Genomic DNA, 27,464 nt, shown 5'->3' on the forward strand with positions numbered 1-27,464 from the left:
TAAATAAAGAAATAAAAAACAATAGTAGGAGTTTAAGGCCTTTATCTCCATGAGGAGCTGAAAACTGTGGCACATCCCATGACCAGTACTATGCAAATTAGCACACTCCCACCCAGGGCTTCCAAAATCAGTCATTCTTTCTAACATTTGCCACACAAGACAATCATACCAACAGCAAGCAACAGTGCCAATTAAGCATTTTTAAGGTCTTAAAAAAATTCACAGCAAAGGGCACTTCTGAGAAACATATCTTATAGATTTGGTTTTAAAAATAGACACCACACTCACATTCAAGGGAAATCCTTCACTTTTAGGCCTTTGTCACAAATCTGAATCTTTATTGTTCTGAAATAAATGCTATAAACATAAGACTCAAAACAAGAACTCCAACTTTCAGTCTCAGAAGAGGTGTGGTTCAATGCCCATATCACATGTAACAAGAAAGTCTCCTTAAAAAAGGGAAAAAAATTACTGTAAAGTCTTTCTTATGAATGAAAATGCAATCCTTTGTTTTTCTTATTACTTTGTGTACAGGCGGGCACCAAAAAAAAAAAACACTTTGCATTTTCTTTTGAATTCTTGCTATGACGCTTGACGAACTTTCTGCCATTCAACAAATTCATCCAGAAGTACAGGCCCTGCAAATGGACAAAACTTGGAATTATAATTGGCAATGTCTTTCAAACACCTTTTGAAGTATGAGGGTTAAAACTACTGGTCTAGGAAACATCCATGTCAATCCTACAGTAAAATACTCTTAGATTAGTACAACCTTTCCAATCCAAGGATGATAAAAAGTACACAAAAACCACTACACAGATTTATGGAAAAAAGTGTTCCTGATATCTGACAGGTAGAGTGAACTGAATGGAAAGCATAAAATATTCTTATAAATCTTGTAAATCAGCATAACTAATTCTTTTCCTAATTTTCAAAATTGTGGATAATTAGAACACGGACCAAAATGGGACTCAGGCAATTCAGTCACGGCATGACTGACTACCAGCCACGTGGAGAGTTCAGCCCCAAGTACCAGCAGGTAGGCAAAAGTTGTTAAGCTAGAGTTTACTATATACTAGTACAAAATGAGAGTTTGCTGTTTATAATTCTACTTGCAAGTCTACAGTTGCATGCAGCAAGCACCTTCACTAGATCCTCACTGAACACAAGCTGGCTCAAGTAAACCATCATACTACTGACATACTGTACACCTGACATTCAATTAAGAACAATTAATATCTGCAGCTTGGAGGTGGATGGTTATCAGGGATGTTTTTCTATACATTTTTGGAAGAAAAAAAATTTATACCTTTCAGTATTGTTTCTGTTACAGAAATTTGTTTTATGCAATTTTAAAATTCTCTGCTAATATCTGAATAAGCAAAACATTAGGAATACTTACATGCACCATCTTCATCATAGTTGCTAAGATCTGCATGGACAGTCCTGCTGAACTCCAGTACATTGTACCACTGATCCTTGTTCATGACTCTATACTTCGATTGCTAGGAAAAGTAATTTCAAAACATTAAAATGTCAAGTGGCATTTGGTACTTCTGCATCTCATTTACATCATTTTATCTTCAATGAGTTCTTAACAAACAATTTAATGGATAACAATGGCTATTACTTACTTCATTTTCCATTTAAAAAAATACTACACATGAATGTATTTCACAGTTATGAAACTACATAAAATGACTTCTTGGAAGATCAGAACAGAAACAAAACTCCCAAAACCTGGAAATCAGTAAGTCACCACTCTAAGCTTCAAAAACTGGTATATTTTTGCATTGCCCTGAAGCAGGGCATATCTAGCTCAGATAAAGTTCCAGAATGAACTATGTTTAAAAAAAAAAAAAACTTTTCTCCAGGGTACAACACATTATCATCATAAGGACATCTACTCTGCAGTGTTAGTACTATTTTGAAGCCAGGGAATAGTCTCGAGTCTATTATCTAATATGCTCCACAACCTCCACCCGTTCACTTTAATCAGTCACTTGCAGCTGAGCTGACCAAAATCTTCCACAGAGAGCCAGAGATCAAGGTACCTCCACACCGTAACTGCACAAAGCAAACTTGAAATGCAGTGCAGATGCAGCTGAAGAGACTAGTGGGGCTCTACTACTTACTTTTAAACTTACATTTACAGTGTAACCAAGATGGAATTTTAGTTGCCTTTGGTAAGAAAAGGTGCTAGGCCACAGGAAGGAAGACAAAGATCTGTGATGTATACAAAAACATCACTGTTTCATAAGCACACTGAGCAAGGGAAAGAGAGCAATATGGATACATTTTTGAGTAAAATAAACACAATACTATCACAGAACAGTCCAACTACTATGCCAACATTCACAAAGTCAAGGAAACTTGTACCTCCAGGTATTGATAAAATACTGAAAACAGTGGCCAAGTTCTTCCAAGCAGAAGAGCTAACATGGACTTTGCAGTATCAATGTCAAGACTTCGCTGGTCTTTTTCCTAAGGTTGAATAAAGAAAGCACAGAAACCAATCAAGTACAAGCTTGTTGAATAAAGAAAAGTAAGAACTTTGCTAACATTTCAGCAGTCTTACCCTTGCAAAATCAAAGGCGTATCTGTAGATATTCTTAAAGGATGAAATGTCATTCAACTGTGACCGTAAGAAGTCAAATTTACTCTGTAATTTTTCTGTAGAGTCACACCTTAAAAAAAAAAAAAAAAAAAAAAACAAACAAACAAACAAAAAAAAAACAAAAAAAAAAAAAAAACAAAAAAAAAAAACCAAAAAAAAACCCCAAAACATTAGGAGTTCAAAATACAACATTTAGGCAATGAAAAAAATGTTAGCAAACAAAAAATTAAAATCACCAAATCGCAATCATTTCATACACAGGAGTAATACTGTGAAACTGACTTAAAGAATATTGAACGTGCTCAACATTTGCAGCTTACTGAAATGAGGAATGCTGGCTTCTCTAAACAAGGTTTTTGTTTTAAATATATCAGCAACATAATACAAAGTGCATGCTTCACATCTCAAATAACAGTCTTTTAATTCCAAACTCTGCAATCCATATTCATACCCAGCAGTATCTTATCTTCTAATCACTATGAACATTTGAAAACATCATTCAGTGTGCATTAAGGGGTAAAATCCAGCTGTAAATAATGGGAAAACACAAACCCTAAACATGTAGTTTGAAGTGTGTGTTTGCAAATGGCAGGATTGAGCAGGCACTCTGTAAAACATACTAGTCTGCTCGTGTTTTATGTCTGATAAATTCAAGCTCTGATAAAACCTTTATCACCTGAATTAGTCAGTCACTATTCAACTGATAAATCAAAGGCTCTATGCGAATGTACAGCTCCACTAGTCAACAGGATAAAGCTTTGGCAAAAATAAGTCTTTGGCAGAAAGATCTCCTTGTACTTTACTCAGCGAGGAATTTTATTTCCAAATAAAAAATGGGTCAGATTCACCGATAATGGTAAAGGAGAATGCAATTTAACCTTGATAATCCTCCAGAAAATACTTACTCAATCAAACAGTTATAACAGGACATTTTATTCTTATAAAAAAGCTGCCACAACTAAGAAAGAATAAATTAAAAATCTACCTTGCCTTGTATCCTTCGTGAAGAAGCATACTTTCAGAAATGCAGCTGTACATAAATACTTCTTTTGGTCATGTGTGCCCCTTTTGGCAGCCTGCCTCTCAGAGAATACATTTGCACCTCTAACAGCTCCACATGGACTTGTCACACAGGCCCCCAGCAAGGGCCCTTCAGGGGTACTGCAGGTTGCTGAGATGCTGTGCTTTGATGCTGTACTTTGCCCACAGCTGATACTTCCTGTTCCTCAGATCTGCCAGCCTGTGTGTGCACAGCTGTCTGTCAGTCTGTCTCTTCCAGACTGCGACAAGAGAAATGTAGCAATTCCAACTCATGCAACCTTTTTTTATTATTATTATTAATTTTTTCTTGTCTGTAGCAGCATCTATCTAAAGGAGCACTGAGTCTTAGCCAACACTGGTGCTAAATAAATAAAAATATTAGCTAATTAGGCTACATATTCACATGACAACTAGTCTATTCTGTGATAAACCATATAACAAATTGAAAAGAACTCTTGTTAAATGAGCTTCGGTAAATTCAGCTAAAGATGAAATGATTTTTGTCTTCAGCCATCTGATTGGTCTGTATTCTTCTATTTAACTCTTAAAACAGCATTATGCTGTGGTAGAAAGGCATCGTATTTTTTATTCATATCTCTTCTATGTTCAAAGCTTCATACTTACAACAGAATGTTCTACACATTTGAGGACAAATCTACCTATTTGACCTACCTAAATGCTCAAGTTCTTAATGTACTAGTGATATGTATAAGATATTTATAGTGGATTTACTACACATTTTGTTAAATATCATTTGACTGAGATTATGTACCTTATCATGGGCAACCACAAATTTCAGTATGTTTGAATTTCTTACAAACTACTTTGTTAAAATCATTCAAATAATCATAAATCTTAGGGCAAATTAAAGTGCCAGCTATTGTCTACTATACTATTGGCTATGTGTATTTTAATACACAATTGATCCTTTTGAAAAAGTTGATTTGAAAATGAGCAATTATGAAGTGTCAAGACTCCTAAGCAATTTATTATCAGTGCATTTATAACCAAACCACCAAACAGATCATGCTCAGACCAATAGCACCCTCTGGATCCTGACACATGGACACGTCTCTGTTAAAGCTGTTCAGGGCATTTCTGGACCTAGCCACTGAGTTTACACCCAAAAAGAGGCAAGGAGTTGTCAAACTCCTCTTTTACGGAGATACAGCTCCTTGTGTGACTGCACCATAAAACAGAGGACTGCAGTCACTCAGAATAATCTTCCTGATAATCAGAACAACCTTATAATTAGCACAAATGAATTAACACTTAACTCCTGTACAGACACTAGAAAAAATGCAATTTCTCAAACTGTCTTTACTGAGAGATAGCATTAAATAGTGTTACCTCAAGATGAAAATTAGACATTAGCTTACTACATTCTCTTCTCATCCCTATGTCACATTTTTAACAAAACTCAAATTAGCATCACAAAGTGGAAGTATTTTAATTTCTGTTGAGGTAGAGAGATCATCTGACGCCCAGCTAACATGGACAAAGTGATAATTCATTAACTCCTACTCAGATATTCCAATATTTTATATTTCATAGCTATTTCCATATGCTTGTCTTTTAGTAAAAAGAAAAATCAGTAAGATGTATACAAACATTAAACTAAAAGCATTTAATGTTAGTATATACATTTCATCCTAAGGAGGTATTTAAAGTAGCTGAAATAAACTGCCTAGCAGAGGTACTTGATGCTCTCTGCTATGAAGAGAGATTGCATATGTACATAGATACATATGCATATGCACACACACACATATGTGGCAGAATTAACCCAATGTGCAAAACGTTTTGGAAACCTTCCAGTCTAAGTTAGTTCTTATAAGATGCTTTTAGGGCTCAATTCACTCTCATTTTGACAGTGTCTTTCTTGCCACACATTTATTTTTCTCATCTCTAAATAGCAAACTTCACCAGTGTATTACGAAACAACATGCAGAGAGAATGTCACTTCAGGCACCCAAATGCTGCCATCTAACTGTGGATTTGGGATAGACGTCCTAAGCTTCAGGTGCTGCCATTCACAGAGGACTAGCCAAGCAACGCCTAAGAGCAATTCAGGTGACCAGTCATTAGGTCTTAGAGCAAGCTGGATACCTCCCTAGGCTCCATTACACCGACTGGATCTTAAAAGATTGCAGTAAGAGTTTAAGAAGTCCAGCTATTGCATATAAACCAAACATTTAGGTATATTACTATTGAGCTGAATTCTACCCAAACGTGTTCATGCAATTACCTTGTGTGACATTTCACATATTTTGAAATATGGATTCTATAACAGAATTCTTGACTAGAATACACTCTGGGGTTTTAATGCATTTCAATTTTATTTCTTCATTCAAAAATTGAAAGAAAAAAACCCAAGCTGTGCAAGCATGTAGTAATATTTTACTGTTTTAAGTGTAAAATTCTTTTCCTTCCAACTTCTCTCAAGTGAAAATAGACAATCCCCCTTCCAGATGGAATCCCATAATATGATCTTCCCTTCCTAGTAAGCAACAACCGCACAAGCCTACAGGTTTGTGTTTTCTTTCATCATGGTTTAACCCCAGCTGGCAACTCAGTGCCACAGAGCCGCTTGCTCACTCCCAGCCGAAACCCACACGTATTTTTCAGCCAAGGGATCTTGAGCTGTGTTATGTGAGCACCTCTGCTTCACCCAGCTGCTTTGCCAGCTTATTAGAGAACAACAGGGGAAGCAAAACACACACATTAACTGCTTTAGGCCTAGGCAAGCGCCCTTACCAGACATCTCTTTCTATGAAAATGCACAGCAATACCCTATTTTCAGTCTTAAACACACTTAGACTACAGCATAACCAGCTCTGTTCTGAAAAGAGCCAGAAGACTTCCAGTCGCAGCAAATTATTAGAAACAAAGTCTAAAGTATAAGCTCTGAACAGGTGCCTGATTTCATACATCTTTGTGCTTGCATTCTGAGAGATAGGTTAACTCTTGAAAGGTTCTATTTGGGCATAAAAATTAAGTACTTCAGGTAAGTGACCAATACCCACCCAGTCACTGCACCTGAAAAATCATGCAGTCAGAACTTAATATCTGTCATCCTGAATTTCAAGGAATTTAATCATTCCAGCTCTTAATTTATTAAATTTCTGGTGATAGCCACAAAATAATCAAGCCATCTGTAAGAAGCCTCATCCCAGATCAATTAAGAGTTAAGAGAACCAGTCCAGAGTCACTTACTCCATAGTTTTGAGTAACCAGAGGGTATCTGCCTGATATAATTTCCCAAACCAAACCAGGGCAAGGGTAAAATCAACCCCTTTTTCTCACTACGCTCTAGCTGCAATAGTAGCTCCCTATTTGTAATACTGAATGCAGTGTCAAAACAAGACACCCTTAAAACACTAGGGTACTAGAAGTAGTTACATGAACTAAGCCTGACAAAAAGCTGATTACTTTAATGTAAGAAACGGTCTCTTTAGACAGGGAATTAACTCACCAAAAACTCAAATGCAAACAGAAAGAGCAAGAAGTTAATTTATAAATGGAAAAGGTGTTATTTAACCTAAGCATTAAGCATGGCTTCTGACATGCATCTAATAAGTAATACTAATAGCCAAAATTATTATTCATGCAGTCTTCTCTATAAAGCTCAGAAATCAGTAAAATCTTTACAGAATATCAATGCTGAGATATGCTTATGTGCATCTCCAGATCTACCTATTCATGTCTGCTAAATAGAATGATATTTTAACATATTTTTGTAAGAGAAGGAAGCCACCAAAACCCGACTTAACTAGGTTTAGATAGTAACTTAATCCTTTGAGTGAACTCATCAGATTAATTTTGCAGTTGTGGAGCAAAACAAGACCTAAAAGCCAGCTTTTTTGTGTCTTATTTCCAACATACATGAAACAGAGCAAGAATAGTTAATTTATACATACAATCATAAAATTAGAACATTCTGTTAGATATGTAAAAACACTCTTACTGTAATGAGGTCATTCCCTTTAACCATTCTTCCTTGGTAAAAAATCCCATGCTTTCAGCCTCTAATTTCCAGGCTAAAACTAACATAATAATCTAGGGGAAACAAAAATAAGGGGAAGAAAAGAGTCAGTATGTAAGAAAAGGCTGATTTACTAATGTCAAGAATAAAACTCTAAAGCATTCAAACATTCTAGCAGTTGTGGTAGATGCTTAGTCTTTATATGTGTTACCATTTAAAAATTCAGCTACATGCAATTTTTCCCTTAATATCAATTTTTGAAAACTAAGTATTACTATAATAACCCCCTCCCAAAAAACTTCACACATCAGCCAAGTACAATTGATGTATTCAGCTGAAATATCTTAGAGCAGCTCCCATAAGCAGGAAGATGAAAAACTCTTTGCTTTGTGGAGTTAAAGAGTTTTATACAGAACTTAAACATCATCTAATATTCTCTTACGTGTTATTAGCACTATGAAAGAAACTTACATTTTCAGGTTCAACACCGATGTCTTCACAGAATTTTTCCATTCCTTCAGGGCCTACAACTTCATCAGGACCTTTAAAGGAAAAAAAAAAACCACCAGAGTGAAATCTAAGTAGCATTCATGGCTCACAAGGGCAAACAATAATTAGGCTATACTGCACCCAAAGTACTTCTAAAAACATTAAATTACACTGTTAAGTAGCTTTTAGAGCTAGAACTATTCCATCAAGTGCAATTGTGCAGACATGTATGTTATGTGCTACATCAGAATGTTTGTGCTGTGCACTGCCTCCCTATGATAGCAGACAAGCCACTTTAGTTCTGTATCTGAGTTTTCAAAAGACTCCATTGAGCTTCCTATTGATGCAGCTCAACTCCAATAACTGGCAGGCAATTGTTTTAAGACAATTTGGGTACCGCTACTCTCTGCTGAAGTTCCTTTATGAATAATGTTCTTAAAAATTATTTTATCAACAGTAAAAAGTTATAATTCTGAGTGACTATAACAGATATTCTTTTGATGGTGCTAACATTATGGGTTTACCCTAACACAGAAGAGGGTGAATCTGCAAATAACGCAAGACAAGTTTTATGATGCTGAGTAATATAAATAAAGTGGTAAGAATACATATAGAAGAAATGCTGAGCATGTTAGCCATATACAGAACAGAAAAAAGTCTGAGGCTGCAATTAAAACAGATTGATTAGGATCACACAGTTAGCATTATGGTGTCATTTCTCTATTTTAACACAAGTCTCTAAAATGCAGCAAAATAGTGCATTTAAAGAGTGCATATGGACACACTCTAGAGTGTTTTGCTCCTCTAATCTCTCTCTGGTTTCAGTTATTTTGACTAAGCCTGTTCCAAAAATGACTCCTATTGGGCATCCAAACATTATTAAACAGCCTGTTAACACAGTATTTTGATGTGCCTTGGATCATTACATTAACATTTAGTGAGTGTGAACTCATGTGAAAGGCAAAGGTTTTAGCTTCCAAAACAACATGCCATTTTATAACTTTTTGGCAAATTTTGCTACTTATAATAGGCAGAATCATTGATGATACCTGTCTCCACTTTATCTATTGCCAGTATAAGCAGAAGCCTCTTAAAGAGTTTGGACAATGTACTTTGAATAACTACTCACTGCGAGATAAGAATATTGCCAATAGAAACTATTGAGAATGGTTACTTTTACAGGAAAATAAAATGCAACTGACACTTAAGATCATGAACCCCTACCTCTTGAAAAATATTGCAAAGGACATTTTGCCGAGGTAAGCAAGGCCAAACAGTGTTAGACAAAAAATGCTAAGGATAAAAAAAAAGCAAATTATGAAGAGAAGCACATACTGTCACTGGTAATGACAAGTAAAAGTTTGAATCAGTGCTTCTGGTCCAGAAATCATACAAACACACATACAGACACATGTGTGTGTGTGCGCGCACATAGTTTTATCTTTCAATGGAAATATTTTACCTCTAATTGTACATAATTTAACAGGAATCCTAGCTCATGTGGGAAATGTGGCATTTTTTCATGACTGGTTAACTAAAACTATAACCTCCTACATTCTACTCTTGACTCAACAACAAAGACAAAATTTACAGACATACATTCTGAATAATGTGCAAACACATTTATCACAAGAAAATTAATTTTGAATTATTATTTCCCTAGGAAAGACTCTCCTCCAGAAGAGTATGCCTCAAACTCAAACTAGAAAGCAGATTACTATAAACAAGAGTAGTTTATTGGTGTGAAAAGACCTCAAGGAAAATATCAGTCCTGATCCATATACTCATACCAACTGCAGGCAGATAAATTAGCAGCTCGTTCCATACTAAGATCTCGAAATGAATGAGTTTTAATCACCAACCAGTTATGATGGACTTTAAGTAGTGACCAGACAAGAAATTAATAATAATTTAGAAACCCTGAGTTCAGAAATCATATAACTAGTAAATAAATAGCAGTAATTGTGTAATAAATGCTGCAAAATACACTGTGTATTCACTGAAAGCAGCTATTCAATGGCAATTGGGAGGTTTTTTGAGAGAGGCTACTTCAAATACTTTTGGAATGAGACATTTGCTATTTAGAATATCAAAAATGTTAGTACAAATACTCAGATGGAAAAACAGTATAAACCTCTATTATTTTGTTTTGTAAAACGTAAATCCAAGGAACTTAAATCATAACCCATGTCATTAGCCTTCCAATATGATCACAAAGAAGATATAGCTAGATACACAGGCATCAATCTGAATGATCTCTCAATGTCCTGACTTCTACTTAACAATTTCAAAGCAATAAGCAGAACTACTTAGTATATCCTGGTTCAACACTCTACTGCTCAACATCTGTCATTTAAATTTAAAGTTATAAAGCATACAATAAAGAAAAATAAGTCAAAAAGAACAAATACCAAAATGGTAATAATAAAAGCTATTGCACTAATTCAAGTGCATGTTATAAGGAAGCAAATACAGACATATTTTTATGTTTACATCAGCATAAAAAAAGCAAAATGCAAGTAGTATTTGATGTATTGCTTTATTTAAAACAAAAACATATAGTTTTAAATATGAATGCATTGTATATTACCTGCATATTCATAAAACCAGGCCAGGCACTTTTTGCTTGAAAAATGTTCCTCTCCACTTATTACTTTACCAGATGCTTGTGATCTGCAGTAGCAAATAGAAATACAGGGATGAACAGTGTTATTTTAATGAGTCATGTGAAAACCAGAAAAAATAAAATTACAAAACATACACATATATATATAATATACATATATTACAAAACATATAAGTTATGGTGAATTTCATAAAAGGCAGCTGTCATCCTTAACTTCTGCTGAACATAAAACTACCTTTAGATTACAACCATCTCATAGCAACTAGGACTTTTTCTGAAATGCACGAGTACTGTTATCTTGTAGGCATTAAACAAACAAAAAACCACACAGATGGCCAAAATATCACTCCTCAGTAATTCAAATGCCTTATTATCTACTTATATTTACACATACAGGCATTTAATGTTAGGTCTCTAATAACCAGCATCATCTTCAAGAGTGCTGAATATGCACAGATCCCATTAAGATCACCAGAGGCTGCCAAGTTTGACATATTTAAAAGTCAGGTTATTTATAGTTAACCATTCAAATTTGGGAAAAAAAGTTGGTCAATTTATTTACATTATACACATAATTAAGAATCTGCAAATTCTATAGATACTTGGCATGTATACCAGAATAGTAGTGTGCAATCTGTGGCAAGACTGAAGGTGCTCAGCACACACAGCCTCCCCCATCATTGTCTTCATTATGTAACACACAACCCAGTTTGCCTAGGAAGTGAATTCTCTAATTCATCATTCATTAAAAGAATGCATAGAATTTCTTCCAGTAAAAACACCAGCTACACAAAGGCATCTGCAGTCAGTAAGGAGCTGCAACACCTTTTCAATGCATCCTCTTTTCAAACACAAATTACAGACTTTTAGAACAAGCTAAGGTTATTTCTAACAATGAGGTGAGAGCTAATCATATGAGAGGATTTAAAATTATGCAGCTCCCACATTGCAATTTTAAAATTAAAATGTCAAGCAGGAGAAGAATAGATCAATCCTGAGAGGGGTGAACAACTTCAATTCCCCATGTATCGTTTTTAGCTTCACTGGAAAAGAACGCAGCCCTCTAGGAAGAAGCCTTCTGTGCTGAAGGCTAGAATTAAAGGTGTCCTACAAACATCCATCCATCCATCCAACTGGAATTAGGAACACTAGTCACCAGAAAGAGGCAGAGTCATATGGTCCGCTATTGCTTATTGCCTTTATCCAGATTAACACAGATCTAGTTGTAATCACTGATTTTACTAAAGAATATTACCAATAAATTGTTGTGTAAGAACATAATGCCAAAAGTGCTTGTGTATCTAACATTTTCTGATCACCTAGCATGAACTCTCACTTACATCATAGCTTTTGCCCAACAACTAGCTCCCTGTAGAATCTGTTGGGTTTTTTTTGTGCTATGAAAACACTTTAAGTAAAAGAAATTAAGATCATGAAATTTCAGTTAACAGGGTTCCAGAAAGACAAACAGAAACTGAACACATGCAAACAAGAGCTAAGATGAGCAAGGAAACTGAAAGTTGGTATTACAAACCAGAATAATTTAGCTTTTTTAAGTATACAAAATAAAGAAAGAGAAAACAGAAGCATTCCCTCCAAATATTCTTTGAGGCAGAACCATGAGGGGGTAGAGTGGTACAGAGGATAATGCTGGCACAAGAACAGTTATTTATAGGCAATGAATAAACTGACTGAAACTAAAAGGTCATCAATGGCCACAGAAAGTGAGCTCTGGAACAGCGACCCAAAATGACCAGTCATAACAAAATAAGAGCCTGGCTACTTCTAAACTCAAGCTCGGCCAGCCTATGAGAAAGGCCAGATGCCACAATTTTTTGCAATAGCCATTCCCGTAGCGTTGATTTCGCAAGTCCTTTGTATCCCCGTGTCCTCAGGAGGTTAGCAGTAACTACTGCTTTACTGCCACACTTAACAAGGTCTAATAGACGAAGCAGGCAATCACTTCGGGGAAGCCACACTGTAAGCTCCTGCTGCACCGCACTAATGGTTCGCCATTCTAATTGCAACTTTGGGGTATCACGGCATAAAGCGGTCTTTTCACAGTGGTTAATGAACAAGATGCTTCAGACTCCTGCATTTATTAGAGAAACCTTTCCTGCTCTTGTTTTCCAGGGTGCTGACCAATCCTTCCAATTCACTGAAAAGAAAAGGAAAAAAAAAAAAAAAGGAATAAAAGGAAAAAGAAAAAAAAAAAAGCGGAAACTACGATTCAGCAGAGACAGTCTGAGTACTGGCAACCTTAAAGTGAGGAGAACCGCCTACCCCAGGGAGACAGAACAAATATGGGGACAAATGCCAGAACTGGCCCTAGAGGTACAGCCAAAGGCAAAGCCCGCCGGGAATGGGAGCCGTTCCGAGGCGTTTTTCCCCGAGGCGTGATCATGCCGCCGCCGCGGCCGGCACGGCGAGCTCCGCACCTGCACCGGGACGTGTCCCCCGGCACGGCCGCGGCCCTGCCGGCGCTCGCCGGGCCCACACGGCCTCAGCGCGCCCGCCGCCCCGGGAAGCCCCAGGGCTGCCGCAGCCCGGGACGTGACCGCCGGCACCGGCCGCCGCCCCGCGAGACGGTACCTGCCGAGTTTACATTTCTTGAGGCTGGTGTCGTCCGCCGCCGCCGCCGCCCCCGAGGACTTCCTCTTCTTCTTCACCGGCATCGTCCTGCCTCGGGGCGGGGCCGCCCCGCTGCCGGGGCCCGCGGCCGAGGCCCCCCCGGGCTCGCTTCCCCTGGCCGCCGCCGCCTCCCGACACCGGCGGTGAGGAAACCAGAGGAGACTCCGTTCCTGCCGGTCCGCCCCAGCACCACCGGGCGCTGCCGCCCCCCGCTCGCCGCGGGCAAACGCCGCCGCCCCGTTCGCAGAAGCGGGTGTCGCGCCGGGGGCGGGAGCGAGCGCGGGCGGTATCGGCTGCGGAGGGAACGGCGAGAACGACCCGGACACAGACGGCGCCGGGCAGGAAGTGGAAGCGCCGCCGGGGCGGGGCCGCGCCGGGGCCCGCCCCCGGGAGGGCGGGGCTGCCGCGCGCGCCTCCCGGCCGGAGCGGGGCCCGCGTGCCCGGGCGGGGCAGCCGTGCCCGTTACGCTCCGCGTTTGCAGCGAAATAAACGGGCAAGCGCCAACGCTTCCAGTGCTTTCGAACCCGCGCGGTCACAGCCCACATCCGGGGGGGAGCTGAGTGTCCCGTCAGCGCTGGAGGCGGCCTGGGGGCTGGGACCGCCGCCCGCCGAGAGGCGCGAGCGGTGGCCGAGTTCAAGGGCGGCCGCTGGGCGGGATGGGAGGCGCTCTGTCCCTTTAGAGAGCCTCTGGAGGAGCGGCCGGGAGCGCTGAGCGGGGCGCTGCGCCCGCACTGACCCGCGAAACGACGGGCGGCCACAAGCCTGTGGTCCCGGTGGGCGTTCTGAGCACTCGCCCAGCGCTCCCCAGGGCCGGGACCGCTTCTCCGCCGTGTACCGGGCACACGGGCTCCCTAGAGGAGTGGGGCGGGCGCGAGGGAAACAGCCCGAGTACTGCGGCGGCCGTGATGCAGCTGATGGCAGGGGAGACGCTTCGGTGAACCCAGGGGAAGCCTGGCACCGGATCGGAGCTGCCGAGCCCCGGGTGATTGCTGGGCGCTGCTGCCGAGCGGGGAACAGCGCGGCACCTTCTCCGCCCCGCCCGGCGGTCCAGCCCCGTCCCGCCCCGTTCCGCTGATTTCCGATCGCGTCGACCGCCGCCTCCTTGCCCGGCTTGCCCGGCGCCACCCGGAGCTAAGCCGCCTGCGCGCCGGGGCCGCCATCTCCGGTCACCATAGCGACGGTCTCGACGACGCCGGGACGGCTCCGGACCTCTCCCGCTGTGCCCGGAGCGAGCAGCCGTCCTGCCCGCCGTGAGCCCTTTGGGTCCTCTCCCGCCAGCGCCTGCCTGCGCTCCCATGGCGTTCTAGATCCGCCCCCGCCTTGATCCTGCCTGGCGGGGTGCGTGCCGCCACCATGGCCGGGCAGGCAGACAGGAGGAAGCGCTTTATTTCGGCCACGGCTGCCAACTACTTCGGGCTGGACCCGGCGGGCGGTGCCGCTGGCCTGGCCGCGGGGCTGCATTCCCGTCCGGAGCTGAGCCGCTTCCTCGACGACGGCAATGAGTTCCTGCTCGTGGTGCAGCACTCGGGCGCACAGCTCAGTGCCTCCAACAAGGTACCGTAGTGTCCGGCGCCCGCGGCCCCGCGTGTCCGCCGCATCCCGGCGAGCGAGCGGGGGGCATGCAGAGCCCGGAGCCAGCCCAGGCTTGGTGGCCGTCAAGGGTGGTGTCAGATTTGGGACACATCACCTTCCTGCGAATATCTGTGCAGGTCTCTGTGTCTGCTGCGAGCTACTGGCAGCTGCCGTGGTTTAACCCCCGCCGGCAAATAAGTACCACTCACTGTCCCCCCACCCCGCCGTGGGGAGAAGAATAGGAAAGAAAAGAACGCCGTGAGTTAAGAACAGTTTAATAACTCAAACGAAATAAAATACAATAATAGCTAACCACTAATACACTAATAATAATGTTAATAACTGTAATGAAGAGGGGCGAGGGGAAGAAAACCCAAGAGAGACCAGAGATGCACAATGCAGTTTTTCACCACCCACTGACTGATGCCCAGCCCGTCCCCCAGCAGCGACCAACTCCCCCCAGTTCATGCCCTGAGCAGGATGCTCTGTGGTGTGGAATATCCCTCTGGCCACTTCGGGTCAGCTGTCCTGGCCGTGCTACCTCTCAGCTTCTTGTGCCCTCCTCACCAGCAGATCATGAAGGGCTCAAAAGTCCTTGACTTTCAGTAATTAGTGCTTAGCAACAAACAATGTATCAGTGTGATATTAACATTATTCTCATACTAACCCCAAAATACAGCACTGTCCCAGCTATTAAGAACAAACAAGAACACTGTCCCCAGAGTCCATGAAGACCATATGGTCAGCTGACAATACATTTGTTAGCAGGTTGTGCCCATGTCGGTGCAGTTTCAGTGTGCTGTATATCGCCTTTGTGTGAATGTAATGCGGCCTGGGACATGGAGTCGCATGTATGATTTCCTCCTGGGCAGGGCTGCATGCAGGTGACCAGAAGGATTGCACGGGCAGTGTCCGTGCAGGCAATGGGACCCAGTGTGTGGCACACTGCTGGTACGTGACAAATCCAAGGCGGGTGTTTGTCCAAAGCAGGCATTTTTAAAATTGTTGTGTCCAGCTGTGAGCACATCGGAGGTTCATTGTGTGAAATGTCCTGCCGTGAGTCTTGTGTTCAGCAAGTGACTTCAGGTTGCTGCCGTGGGGTGTGATGTGCACTCCCTCATTCTCACTGTAGGGAGGGCGTGGTGGGTGCCAGCCACACAGAGTGTACAGGCAAGGTCTTGACATGGGACCTGTCATTGTGCAGTGAGACCAGGGACTTGATATCTGTCCTGTCACTGGCTTCACACATGGGAGATGCATGTAAGGAGTCCTCACCTTGTGAAGTCTAACGCATGCTGTATTCAGGCAAGAATGAACATATATATGTGTACCAGTTTTTGGGGGTGCTGCTGAGCCACTGTCTAAAGTAAGAAGCAGCAGTTTTCAGCAGCTGTGGAAGATCAGATGCATATTGGTGCTATACTCTGTACTTGTAGTCTCAGTGAAGCTATGTTGGGCTAAAGACTTGATAAGAAAGTAAAACTGATTCTGTCCAATAAAACTGAAAGCTGTTCTTACTACCATTTGTTTCTTTTAACAGAAAAATAGTACACAGATGTTTAACATTGGACAGAATCTGGGATTTCACTTAGCATATCTTTTTGCTATTAATTTATGAGATGTTTAATAATTTTTTCCTATTCTATGAATTCTCCTCAGCCACAGATATTTTCAGTAATTACTTTTTGTCAATTTTTGGAACTTTACCTGTAAGTTGGGCTGTGGATGGAACATTAGTCATGTTGCAATTTATGATTTTACTGATGAAGGAGTATGCCTGTCTCTGTTCTTTAGAAATCTTTGAGTAATCTATTTACAAACTCATGAAAACCATACAGCATATTTAGAATATATAGAAAATATTCCCAAGGGTTTGTAGCATAAAAATTAAAATTAAAACAATTAAAAAAATAGGCTTCATGGTTAGTTTCTCTAGGCACAAGACAGACTTTCTGTTTTGTCCAGAGAAAGTGGTAAGTGGAATTTTCAAAATACAGTAAGAAATGATGTTATTTACAGACATTATATGCTGTAGAAGGCTTTATGTATTTTATTTGATGTTGGAAATCAGGTTCCTCTGGACTCAGAAATGAGGATCATAAAAAATTTAATTTTCTGTGCAAATCAAATACTACCAGATTTGAGCCCAGGGGGAGTAATATGATATTTTATGTTTTTTTTCTTGATGCAAATTGTTTGTGTAAATGGTGTATGTAGTTTAGCAGTCAGTAACAGCTTTCTAAACTAATCCTATTTTCTTAATTATTACAGATTGAAGCTACTGATTCAAAGAATAATGTGTTGGTGTTCTTTAAGCTGAGACCTGATGTAATTACTGAAGATAATCTTCACAGTAATATTCTTGTGTCATCTATGCTAGATTCACCAATCAACACCCTTTATCAAGCTGTACGACAAGTGTTTGCACCAGCATTACTGAAGGTGAGCAAGATACTAGTTGAAATGTTCTGTAGATTTATATGGAGACATTGGAATTCAATAGGATGTTACCTAATTCTGAGCTAAATGTTTTATGTTATGAAACCAAAATATTTGAGGAGGTTAAGCAATGGGTGATAGTTATAATTTCTAAGTTAAAGAAAGTACTTAAGCTCCTATCAGTAAGGATGAGAGGAAGATTCTGGTCATACATATGCCTGACTGGAAGTGTGGAATACTGGCAATTGGTGGTTAATGTGAAAAAACAGCTCACACACTTTCAAGGTGCCTTTATAAACCTGACAACTGACTTTTGATTTCGTGATAAAAAATGTTTTTTATAGTATTATTCTGAATTGTTAAAAGAATGAGGTGCTCTTCCTTGTCTTTAGAGAAAAAAAATGCTACATTGTCCCACCTTGTGGTTGGCACTTAATCTGAATTTTTATATTATTTTAAAGATTACTGGGAAGAAAATAGTAATTGCTCTATCATGTGAGTCATAATTTTTGATATTTTCATTACAGGATGAGAAGTGGAGTAAAGCATTAGATCCTAAGCTCCAGAAGCTTTTAAGTGAGCTTGAAGCTGGCTTGAGTACTGCTCTCAGAATATCAGATCCCAGTAACACAGGAACAAAATTCGGCGAAGATGATGTGCGAGGTTTGTTTTGCAATTATGTCTTTTATAGTTAATTTTGAATTTGGAGTAAATAATTTATTTACAGGTTGAGTGTTTAGATTTCTCAGTGATTGCACAGTGTGAAATACAACTGGCTTTTGTTAGTAGACTGGAATTATGGTGATGCCAGAAGACCACAGTTGACTTTTATACCACATCTAATCAGGATCAGAAGTTAAAGGATATTCACATAAGCATATGTAAAAATTTGCTTGAGAAAGTATGTTCTGACTGAACATATTTTATAAACATTCATTTATTTAATATATTATTATTTTCTATTTTATTTGCAGCTATACTTACACCAACAGATGAATTTCAGTTCTGGAGAGAATGTGCTCATCATGGAAATAAAGGACGTAGTAAGGAGAGAGCTTCATATTTTAGAGACCTATTTGAGGACATTGCAAAAGTATGTTTTATTTTGTTTGATTAGTCATGTATTTCTAGACTTAGTAAAAACACTCTTCCTGTGAAATATTTGTCAGTGTATGTACACTCTTTCCAAATACATGAATATATAACTATTTAGTTATTTTTTTCTTAGGTAGAATTTCAAATGATTTTCATGTAGTTTCTAGTGACAGTGGTGCATGGGAATACCAATGTTTGATTGAGAGTGGATTTGATCATTGAATACCAGGAGCAGCTGTGGAAATACAACTGTATGCTACAGTTTGTGAACTGGGGATTGACACACGAGAGGAAAAGGACACTATTAGTGCTGTTATGCAACACTTTCAGCACCCACAAAGCATTTTCTTGAATAATGCTTCAGATAGCAGTGAATACTTCACATGAATAAACTTACACAAATGTTTGTTTTTTTGATAGGATTATGGCATATTCTGTTATGCAGTAAACCTCAGGAAACTACACCACTTGCCAGCTTCAGGAAAGTGTAAATGTTTCGACAATACTATTTGCAAAGTAAATATATTAAGGATTTTTTTTTCTAGGATTATTACAACTTGGATACTCTGTCATTATTTGAAGTTGTGGATTTGGTGGAGGCTACCAAGGATACTGTTGATAATGTGTGGAGACAAACAGAACACGATCCTTATCCACAGTCTCGCATGCATAATCTCTTGGATGTGATAGGTAAACCTTTATGCAGTCTTTATTAAACGAACAGTCGAGAAAAGTAAAATGATTCCTTGAGCAGAAACCTTCTTCCTTGTAAAGGCACCAGTAACAGCCCACAGCATGAAGGTGCTTGCTTCTTGTAATTATGATCCATAGATATTATTTGCTTTCTAGTATGTGGTATGTGGTAATTCAGCCAGTTCTGGTAGATGCCTTCACACATGCTTGGGTAGATGATGGATAGAAGATGGAGTTGGATACCTTTCAGCCTGTGGGCTGGATTTGTCATGCTTCTGTTTGACTCCTTGTCTTTCTCTCAGAGGAGAAAATTTATTTACATAAACTCCCGTTAAAGGTCAGTTCAGTCTGTGTGGAGGTGAGAGCAGGATGTGCAGAGAGGTCCTTCGCTCATTCTCTTGACAACAGCCCCATGTTTGGGGACCGGCATAGGACAGTGACTTTGTGTGCTTCTGCCAGATGTGCGTGTGTGTGAGAGGAAGAGTTGTAGGGAGCAGCCAGGTACAACCATTGCTACTGATAGAGACAGATGCTTGTGTGTGGAATCCAGAATCCAAATCCATCAACTTCACATGTTGGACCAACTTCTGTTTACCTTGGAGTTTGAGATTTTTTGAATCTGAAACAAAATAATCAGTCATTGCTTCATTTGTGTGGTTTGAAATCAAGACACTACACTGTTTTTTTGAAAAAACGTGATTGGAATGTGGTGTAGCTTTGAAGGAATTATTTTAAACAAACATAACACCTATGTTTTTTTATACTTTTCCATCTTCTAGGTGGCTCACTAGGTAGATTTGTTCAGAGAAAATTAGCAACTTTGAATTTGTGGGAGGATACTTTCCACAGTGTTAAAGAAAATATACAGGCTGGCATCTTGGTTTGTGAACAGTGGGTGTCAGCTTGTGAAAACCTAACTGGACAACTATGGCAACGTTACACACTACATCCATGGCAAAACGAGGAATATTTCCCGGAACTGATAGCCAAACTTGGCCAACGTCTTGATGAGGTAGAGATTTGAATTATGCACATTAGTTTCTTTAGACACAGAATTAAACAGCATTGTTTCAAGTTAAAAAAAGAGAATTAAAATAGTCTTTTGTAGTCTTTTCAGGGTCAGATAGTATTCCATAATCTGCTTGTCTGAGCCATTCAAAAGTTTCTTGTAAAAAGGAGAGAGATGTGTACTTGCAAATATAAATTTTATGTAAAAATACATTTGTTATATCGAATACTTTTTTTTCCCTCATAGGTGCTAACTGTTAGAACACTGCATGAAAAGCTTATGTTCTTTTTGCCAGCTGGAGAACAAAATTCTTTACATCTTTCCCATGTGTTTGAACCCTTTGCTGGCCTAAATCCTGTACACTATAATCCTTACACAGAGGTATAATGCTTATTTTTAATTTATTCACATTCTTTCTGTGTCTTTCTGCAATGTATATAGTCCTAAACTAACACATAAACTCATTATCTCTAGCCATTATGGAAAGCAGCAGTTTCTCAGTATGAAAGAATTATTGCACCGGTGGAACAAAAAATAGCAAGCAAATTGAAGAAAGTTATTTCAGAAATTCAGGACAGCCCACAGCAGGTAAGGTTAATTCTGTAGTCTGAAAACTTTCCTGAAGATCAAGTTATTTAATTCCTAAGTAGTTAGTTTAGGGGATAGGAGTACTTAGTACTTACAGCCAAAGATGGCACTACTGATTGGTGTCGGCCTATGTTTAGTTTTTTTTATGAGAAAGTTGTAACTTTTTAAAATCTTCATATTCCAGCTTCTTCAGATATTTCAGAAGCATAAAGACCTGATAAAGCACCCAAATATAAGCAAAGAATTGCTTTTTGAAAGGGAAACATTGCTGGCAGCACTTCAAGATTATGTCAAAGGTATTTAATTGCATTAGTTTTTTGTAAATGCTAGTATCTTTATTTACTTCTAGAATTATGTCAGTTTTCCTAGTATATTTTTATAACTGCAATAATGGTCTAAGGTTGTTCTATTAGATTTCTGGTCTAATGAATCTTTTGCACATGTTAGACTATGAGACAGACTTTGAAACTCGGTGCCATGGTGTTCCTGGGGATATTTCTGGACCGCTGTCAGGCAAGAACCTTTCTGAAGTTGTCAATAATATTGTATGGGTACAGCAGCTGGAACTGAAGGTAACAGATTCTGTTACTGTTTACACATGATTTATCGTAGAATGTAAACCATGGTACTTGACGTTTCTGTGAAGAATTCCACACAGAAAAATTGTGGGCTTCCCAAGAGTTACATAATCAAGATTCCTTACCAGTGGTGCTGCTTGCTAAGTTGAATTTTATTAGCAGACCTAGAATGGAGTCTTTTTTTGTTAAACTGAATGTTTTAAAAAAACAAAAAAAGACCAAAATTCATACAGTAGGTGTTTTTGTTAAATTTTACCCTCCAGGTTGCAATTTAAAATTGTATTTAGGATTCACAGATACCCAGATTCTGAAATCCTAATTTTCACTTGTTATTGTGAACACTTTTTGACCAGTGAAAACCAAAATGTTTTTGTGAACAGAAGTGCCCTCTACAATAACGATTTGAATGAAAATAGAAGTTACTTATCCTGGAATAGCTATTTGCCTGGTTCAGCTCATGTATCTCAGTTTTATGTCTGCTTTGGGCTGTGCTGAATTTTTTAATTGCTCTCAAATAGCCACTGATCGTATTGACTAGGGCTTTAATTTGTCCACATGTAGATGTGAAATTCCATTTCAAGTACCCTTGAGTACTGTCATGGACTTTAGAGATACAACAGAAGACTCATGGGAGATCTGTGCCTATACAGAGAGTTAAAGACCAAGTTGGATATCCTGGGGTGTCTTAATAGGGGTGGATGCAATTGTCAGTGTTGTCAGTGGACAGCTTATTCAAACCCAATTTACTGTAAAGAGAATTCAAACATCTGGGACACAGTTCAGAAGTCACTTTCTTTTTCCTAATCAGCTTTTGAATCCCACTTGGATGTTTTGTAATACTGATTTATATTGTGATGATTTTTCTTTTCTGATTGAATATTGGGAAGTTAAGCTTCTTTTGTTTGTTTTTGTATTTAAGGTGGATGATTCCATCAAGCTGGCAGACGCACTTCTCTCTGACTTACCTGGATTCCAAACTTTTCATGAAAGTGCAGATTGTTTTCTGGAGCAGTTAAAAGTATATGAGCAAGAACAATTTGATGATTGGTCTAGGAATATCCAGTCAGAATTATCAAATCCCAAGTCAGGACTTGGGTAAATATACTGTTGTTTAAATAATGTTTATTAAATAATGAGATCTGTAATGGAGTGTAATTCATTAGAACTTGACAAAAGAAATAAAAAAAAATTACAGAATTCAGAATGAATGGAGGGACAAAATAGAACAATTTATTCATCATCCTGCCAGTCTTGCTTGGTGAGGTGAAGTATATAGGACAATATTATTAATTACTAATTAATAGGTAATATTGCAGATTAATAACTAATCTTGAAGTTTCTGTTAGCACGTGGAATGAAAGATATGTTTGGTTTGCTTGTTGTTCTTACTTGTTACCCATTGTAATCCTTATAGTGATAATGTATAGAGACTAGATGAGAGTATAGCTGTGATATACAGATAACACATGCAGGGTAACAAATTAATTGTTATTCACAAGAAAATCTGCAGTCTACATAAGGCAGATGAAAGAAGGGCAAGCATAATAATTTAAACGTCATGATTTTTTCCCAAAATAATAAAATTTTTGTCTAAGATACTAAAATGTATTTTAATAATTTTTGTTTTAGTTGGTTGGCCACATAGCTTCTGTCTTCAACTCTGGGTGTTGAAAAATTCCTCTGAAAATGATTTGTCCACAGTTACAGAGGATACAGGAGCTGATATTTAAGTGAAAACTTTTATTTTAATGAAAATACTCAAATATATGACAGACATGTAATGTATTAGTAGCATACAGTTTTGTTACTGTGAGATTTTAAAAGATGTGAAGTGGTCAATTAAAAGAACAAGAAAAGAAATAGCTCCCTACAAAGAGGAATGCAATGGATATAGAAACTAGAAAAGAGATAAGAAAAAAAAAAAGAAGGAAAAAAATGAGTAAGGCTGAAGTGTTTATTAAAGGATGGTGATAGAAGCATTGCTAAAGTAGAAAAAAAATGGAGTAAAGTCTGAAGATAGGCTGATGTTCTTATTATTGTTTGGCTGAAATACCAAAATGCCCCATTAATGCAAGTTCTGATTCTTAGATTGGTTCCCTCATTATTTTTTCCCCCTTTGCAATGCTGGGGTGGCTAAGACACCTGCTTGAGAGACTGTGATGGATACAGAGTAATTTAGAATACATTCTAGCTGTGAGTTAATTCTTGTCACAAACCAGAAAAACTTTGTAAGCAAAAATGATAGGCATTGTTAATTCTCTTATCTTCATTGGCTTTGAATTAAAGGCAAGGTTACTGGAATAATTTCTGAATAAATTAAAATATTATAAGCGTAGAAAAACAAAATAGAATGTATTCTAAACATATTTAGAATACTTTGTTGTTTTATGGTAAAATGCACCTAAAAAAGGATAAATACCAATTATATTCAGTAATATGATTGATTTTGGTTCAGTATCCAAGCTAATAGCCCTGTGATGGAGTTGGATCCCATTTCTGGAGCGTTAAACATCCTTTACTCAGATCGTTTGGTGACTCTGCTAAGAGAAGTACGTCAGCTCTCAGCACTCGGCTTTGCTGTACCAGCTAAAATACAGCACCTTGCAAGCACTGCACAGAAGTTCTGCAAGCAGGCGGTCATCCTCAAGCAGGTATAAGATTATGCCATAGGAATTCCCTGTTCTGACTTCCCAGCTTGAATTTTCCTGCAGTGCTGTCTTTTCTGTCTGTGTGGTTACACTTTTCACTGTGCTTGTCTGTGTGAAAGTGACTTCTTTCTTGAACAAATTAGCTAAGTCCAGAAAAGAAAACAGAAGTAAAGATATGCTTTACAATTTCAGAATGTGTCTTCTTTTGAAATGCAGTATTAAAGCCATATGAATTACAAAATTAAGATGACTAATTAGTTGATTACCTGTTTTTAGTCTCAGTTTTTTATGACTAAAGGGAATTGTCATAAAATGTAGCAATTTGTCCTTGCCATTGCTAGTTTCCAACTGAAAATATATTAGCAAGTGTTTTAGTGGAAGTATATGTGGGGCTTTTGCAGGGGGGGGTGGTATATTTTTCTGGTTGCACTCAATGCCACGTATGTTTTGATTTGCTTACATTTCAATTCAATTTCACATGAGGTGTCATTGATATCTGAGATGCCGCTACAGCTAGGGAAAAAATGACATAAGACTTTTTATTTTTTCTTCTAAATATAAACTCTCCTTTTTTTACAGGTGGCACATTTCTATAATTCTATTGATCAACAAATGATTGCGAGTCAAAAGCCAATGATGTTGCAGTCTGCTCTAGCATTTGAACAGATAATTAAGGTGAAAGAATTCCCCTTTTCTTTGTCTTTTTAATTTCAGTGATATCTGTGTATATTTTGTGCTGCTTTTTCTACACTTATTACATTGTAATTTAAAAGAAATATTTCTTGATAAACAGGAAGTTGATTAACAATTATTAATGTCACATTTTTGATTTTGATATGTGCAGAACAAAGACGAAGAGAGGCGTTTAGGGTGTCCTCTCATCTTCAGATGTCTGCTTATGTTTGTGGAGCAGCAGTCTCAACATCAGTTGATCTATTTCAGACTCTCTTAGGAGTCTGTCATTAATCCTTCAGTGCACTGATGTAGCTGTATGCCCCTATGTGTTTGTGATTTGCCAGGTTATTTTGTCTGTAATGCATCCAGGAAAAGTGAGATCCTCCATTTCTTTGCTAGGAATACAACCATCTTTTTTATATTATCACTTCTGTATGCTAGCTTTTAGACTGTTTTTCTCATTAAATGTTACAAAGTTTGTGTGTTTTTAAAGCATTCAAAATCTGGTCCTGGAGGAAAAGCTCAAATAACATGGGATAATCCCAGAGAACTGGAGGCTTATATCCAAAAACTCCAAGCTGCTGCTGAACGGCTTTCCACCGAAAATAGAAAACTAAGAAAGTGGCACACAAACTTCATGCAAAAGGTATATTTTCCAGATGAAATTGAAGTCGTGTCTGTTATAGCATACTTTAACCTGTCTTTCATTTACATGATGATGAGTATGTTTATTATTTCTTAAAATTCTTTTAACAGGTCATATCACTTATGAATATTGATCTACTTCGGCAGCAGCAGCGTTGGAAAGAGGGACTCCAGGAGCTCAGAACTGGTTTTGCCAGCCTTGAGTCACAGGCAGGGTTTGATTTTCCTACTGCAAACTGTGAACATTTGAATTTTCAACAGTAATCAAGATTTAAGACTCAAACATAGCATGATTGAATTAATTTTAAGATGTTACTAGTTGTCATACGAAAACATCTGTATCCTAGTTAATGCCAGATGTGGGGTAAAATCACAGATGAGGAGAATGGAGATAATTTTTTTATGTCATACTAGTAATGGGACAAGAACTTTTGGTCAATTACAGGTGTTAGATGAGGAAATAGGAAAACCTCAGGTACTGTAGATTAGCTGTGTCTGAGCCATTAATGCAATCTGAAATAAATGCGATAAATGCAATAAATGCAATAACTGGTCTCAAAACCAAAAACTCCTATCTTGAGTTAGCAGGGGCCCACAAGGACCATCAAGTCCAACTCCCTGCTTCTCACAGGACTATCTAAAACTAAACAATGTGACTTAAGTATGTTGTCCAGGTGGTCCTTAAACCAACTTGGTGCTGTGACCCAGTCTGTTCCAGCTGTGTGATTACTGAATTTTACTAAGATCTAGTCTTCAGGTTTTATACCATGTGCAGTTTCATGTTATAATTATGGTTTGAAGAATAAAATAATAGTAAATATTGTTATATCCTAGGGTTTCAAATCGAGTGATATGAAAGCTTGGAGACGACACTGGAATCATCAACTGTACAAAGCTCTGGAGCATCAGTATCAAATGGGCTTAGAAGCACTCAATGAGAATTTACCAGAGATAATTGTAGATCTAACATTCAAGTAAGATTTTTTTTTTGCCTTAAAAGAAAATATTCAGGCACAGATTACATTAAAATATTAGTTTTTCTATTATTTGTTTCACTTTTTAGGCAAGGTCGCTTGCAATTCAGACCTCCTTTTGAAGAAGTACGAGCTAGATATTACAGAGAAATGAAGAGATTCATCTCTATTCCAAATCAGTTTAGGGGAGTAAGTGAGCCAGAAGATGAGTCTATTTTCACTGTTATGATCGAAAGAAATGCCAATGGATTTCTGACCGCTTTCAGTAAAGCAGAGGATTTGTTCAGAAGGCTGACAGATGTTTCTAATCAATTCAAGGTATTTTCAGTAGTGGACTGACTCATCCCTTTTTTTCCCTTAGATGTGTATCATTTTACGCTGTGGACATTCTAGAAGCTGAGCAATGACGTTTGTGCATGGTTGTCCTTTTCTTCAAGGCATATAAGTAAAGACTTAGCCAAGTCCATCCAAGTTAACCCAACCACTTAATGCCTGACTTGAAGTATATGTCCAGTTCCCTTTTAAAGTACTGTATAATAGCTAACTTTTCAGTCTCTCTTGTTTTGAATATCCTTGAATGTGTGAACATGTCAAACCAGTTTTTACCTCCTGATTTTTGCACTAAGAAATTTTACAGATAATTGAAGAAGCACAAAGGTGAAAGACAATGTAGCTTGAAAATATTATTAAAGTATTTTAATGTTATTGAGAAATAGTTTTTTAATGTGGAAAATATTTCTTTTCCGTGGAATAAAAAATAATGTTGGAAAGGAATGGATCGTAATTGGCCAAGTAGATATGGAACCTTTGGTGAAGACACATCTTTCTAGCAAACAGGACTGGGAGAAAAACTTCAAAGCATTAAAAGTGAGAGGGAAAGAAGCAGAACGTCTTCCAAGGTATCGTGTAACTCTATTCTTTTGTTTCAATAATGTATTCTATCAGATATTTTGAAGGTAATAGCAAAATAGAGATGAAGATATAAATAGAATTTCAAGTATTTTTAAAATGTTGATGTAGTCTTTAAATGTTTAGATTCTAATTTTTCGTTTTTATTTTTAGAAACTCTCTTTTATCCGTGCCACCTTCTCTGAAAACTTTTAATTACTTCCTCTTAATATAATGGGAGACCTCCTCAGAATTCAGGACTAATTCTGAA

The 27,464-nt window shown here is 38.7% G+C and overlaps 2 protein-coding genes across 4 annotated transcripts in view; one reads left to right on the plus strand and one right to left on the minus strand.

The window, feature by feature from the left end:
• Positions 1-300: 300 nt before the first annotated feature.
• DCUN1D5 (defective in cullin neddylation 1 domain containing 5) lies at positions 301-13,948 on the minus strand. 2 transcript variants are annotated; one of them, XM_063394565.1, is made up of 9 exons: positions 13,351-13,948; positions 12,875-12,916; positions 10,723-10,805; positions 8,115-8,185; positions 7,626-7,717; positions 2,579-2,687; positions 2,380-2,484; positions 1,403-1,505; positions 301-638 (listed from the first exon to the last, which is right to left on the minus strand). In XM_063394565.1, exons 1-9 carry the CDS (start codon positions 13,932-13,934, stop codon positions 583-585), a joined length of 1,245 nt encoding a protein of 414 aa, XP_063250635.1. In that variant the 5' UTR covers positions 13,935-13,948; the 3' UTR covers positions 301-582. The 2 variants fall into 2 exon arrangements, with proteins under 2 accessions (XP_063250635.1, XP_063250636.1); XM_063394566.1 differs by lacking the exon at positions 12,875-12,916 and having other exon boundaries at positions 13,351-13,892.
• A 788-nt stretch (positions 13,949-14,736) lies between these two features.
• DYNC2H1 (dynein cytoplasmic 2 heavy chain 1) overlaps positions 14,737-27,464 on the plus strand; it is a 144,120-nt gene continuing 131,392 nt past the window's right edge. For both annotated transcript variants that reach the window (XM_063394563.1, XM_063394564.1), the window contains exons 1-18: positions 14,737-14,943; positions 17,233-17,403; positions 17,928-18,063; positions 18,375-18,493; positions 19,041-19,185; positions 19,968-20,200; positions 20,444-20,578; positions 20,672-20,785; positions 20,970-21,081; positions 21,233-21,357; positions 22,283-22,458; positions 23,819-24,014; positions 24,591-24,686; positions 25,180-25,332; positions 25,443-25,541; positions 26,166-26,305; positions 26,395-26,623; positions 27,077-27,204. In XM_063394563.1, the coding sequence (XP_063250633.1) occupies positions 14,743-14,943; positions 17,233-17,403; positions 17,928-18,063; positions 18,375-18,493; positions 19,041-19,185; positions 19,968-20,200; positions 20,444-20,578; positions 20,672-20,785; positions 20,970-21,081; positions 21,233-21,357; positions 22,283-22,458; positions 23,819-24,014; positions 24,591-24,686; positions 25,180-25,332; positions 25,443-25,541; positions 26,166-26,305; positions 26,395-26,623; positions 27,077-27,204 (2,708 nt within the window). In that variant the 5' untranslated portion in view covers positions 14,737-14,742. The remainder of the gene's footprint in view (positions 14,944-17,232; positions 17,404-17,927; positions 18,064-18,374; positions 18,494-19,040; positions 19,186-19,967; positions 20,201-20,443; positions 20,579-20,671; positions 20,786-20,969; positions 21,082-21,232; positions 21,358-22,282; positions 22,459-23,818; positions 24,015-24,590; positions 24,687-25,179; positions 25,333-25,442; positions 25,542-26,165; positions 26,306-26,394; positions 26,624-27,076; positions 27,205-27,464) is intronic.

This window comes from Prinia subflava, chromosome 3 (assembly GCF_021018805.1).
Source record: "Prinia subflava isolate CZ2003 ecotype Zambia chromosome 3, Cam_Psub_1.2, whole genome shotgun sequence".
Taxonomy (NCBI): Eukaryota; Metazoa; Chordata; class Aves; order Passeriformes; family Cisticolidae; genus Prinia; species Prinia subflava.

Excerpts from the sequence above, each read along its gene's own strand:
- DCUN1D5 (XM_063394565.1), bottom strand. The coding sequence starts at position 13,934 with ATGTGGGCTGTGACCGCGCGGGTTCGAAAGCACTGGAAGCGTTGGCGC. Across the intron at positions 10,806-12,874 it reads ACCCTGGAAAACAAGAGCAG|ATCACAAGCATCTGGTAAAG; the intron begins GAAAGGTTTCTC and ends TTGCTACTGCAG. Across the intron at positions 7,718-8,114 it reads TCGGTGTTGAACCTGAAAAT|ATTATTATGTTAGTTTTAGC; the intron begins GTAAGTTTCTTT and ends TGTTTCCCCTAG.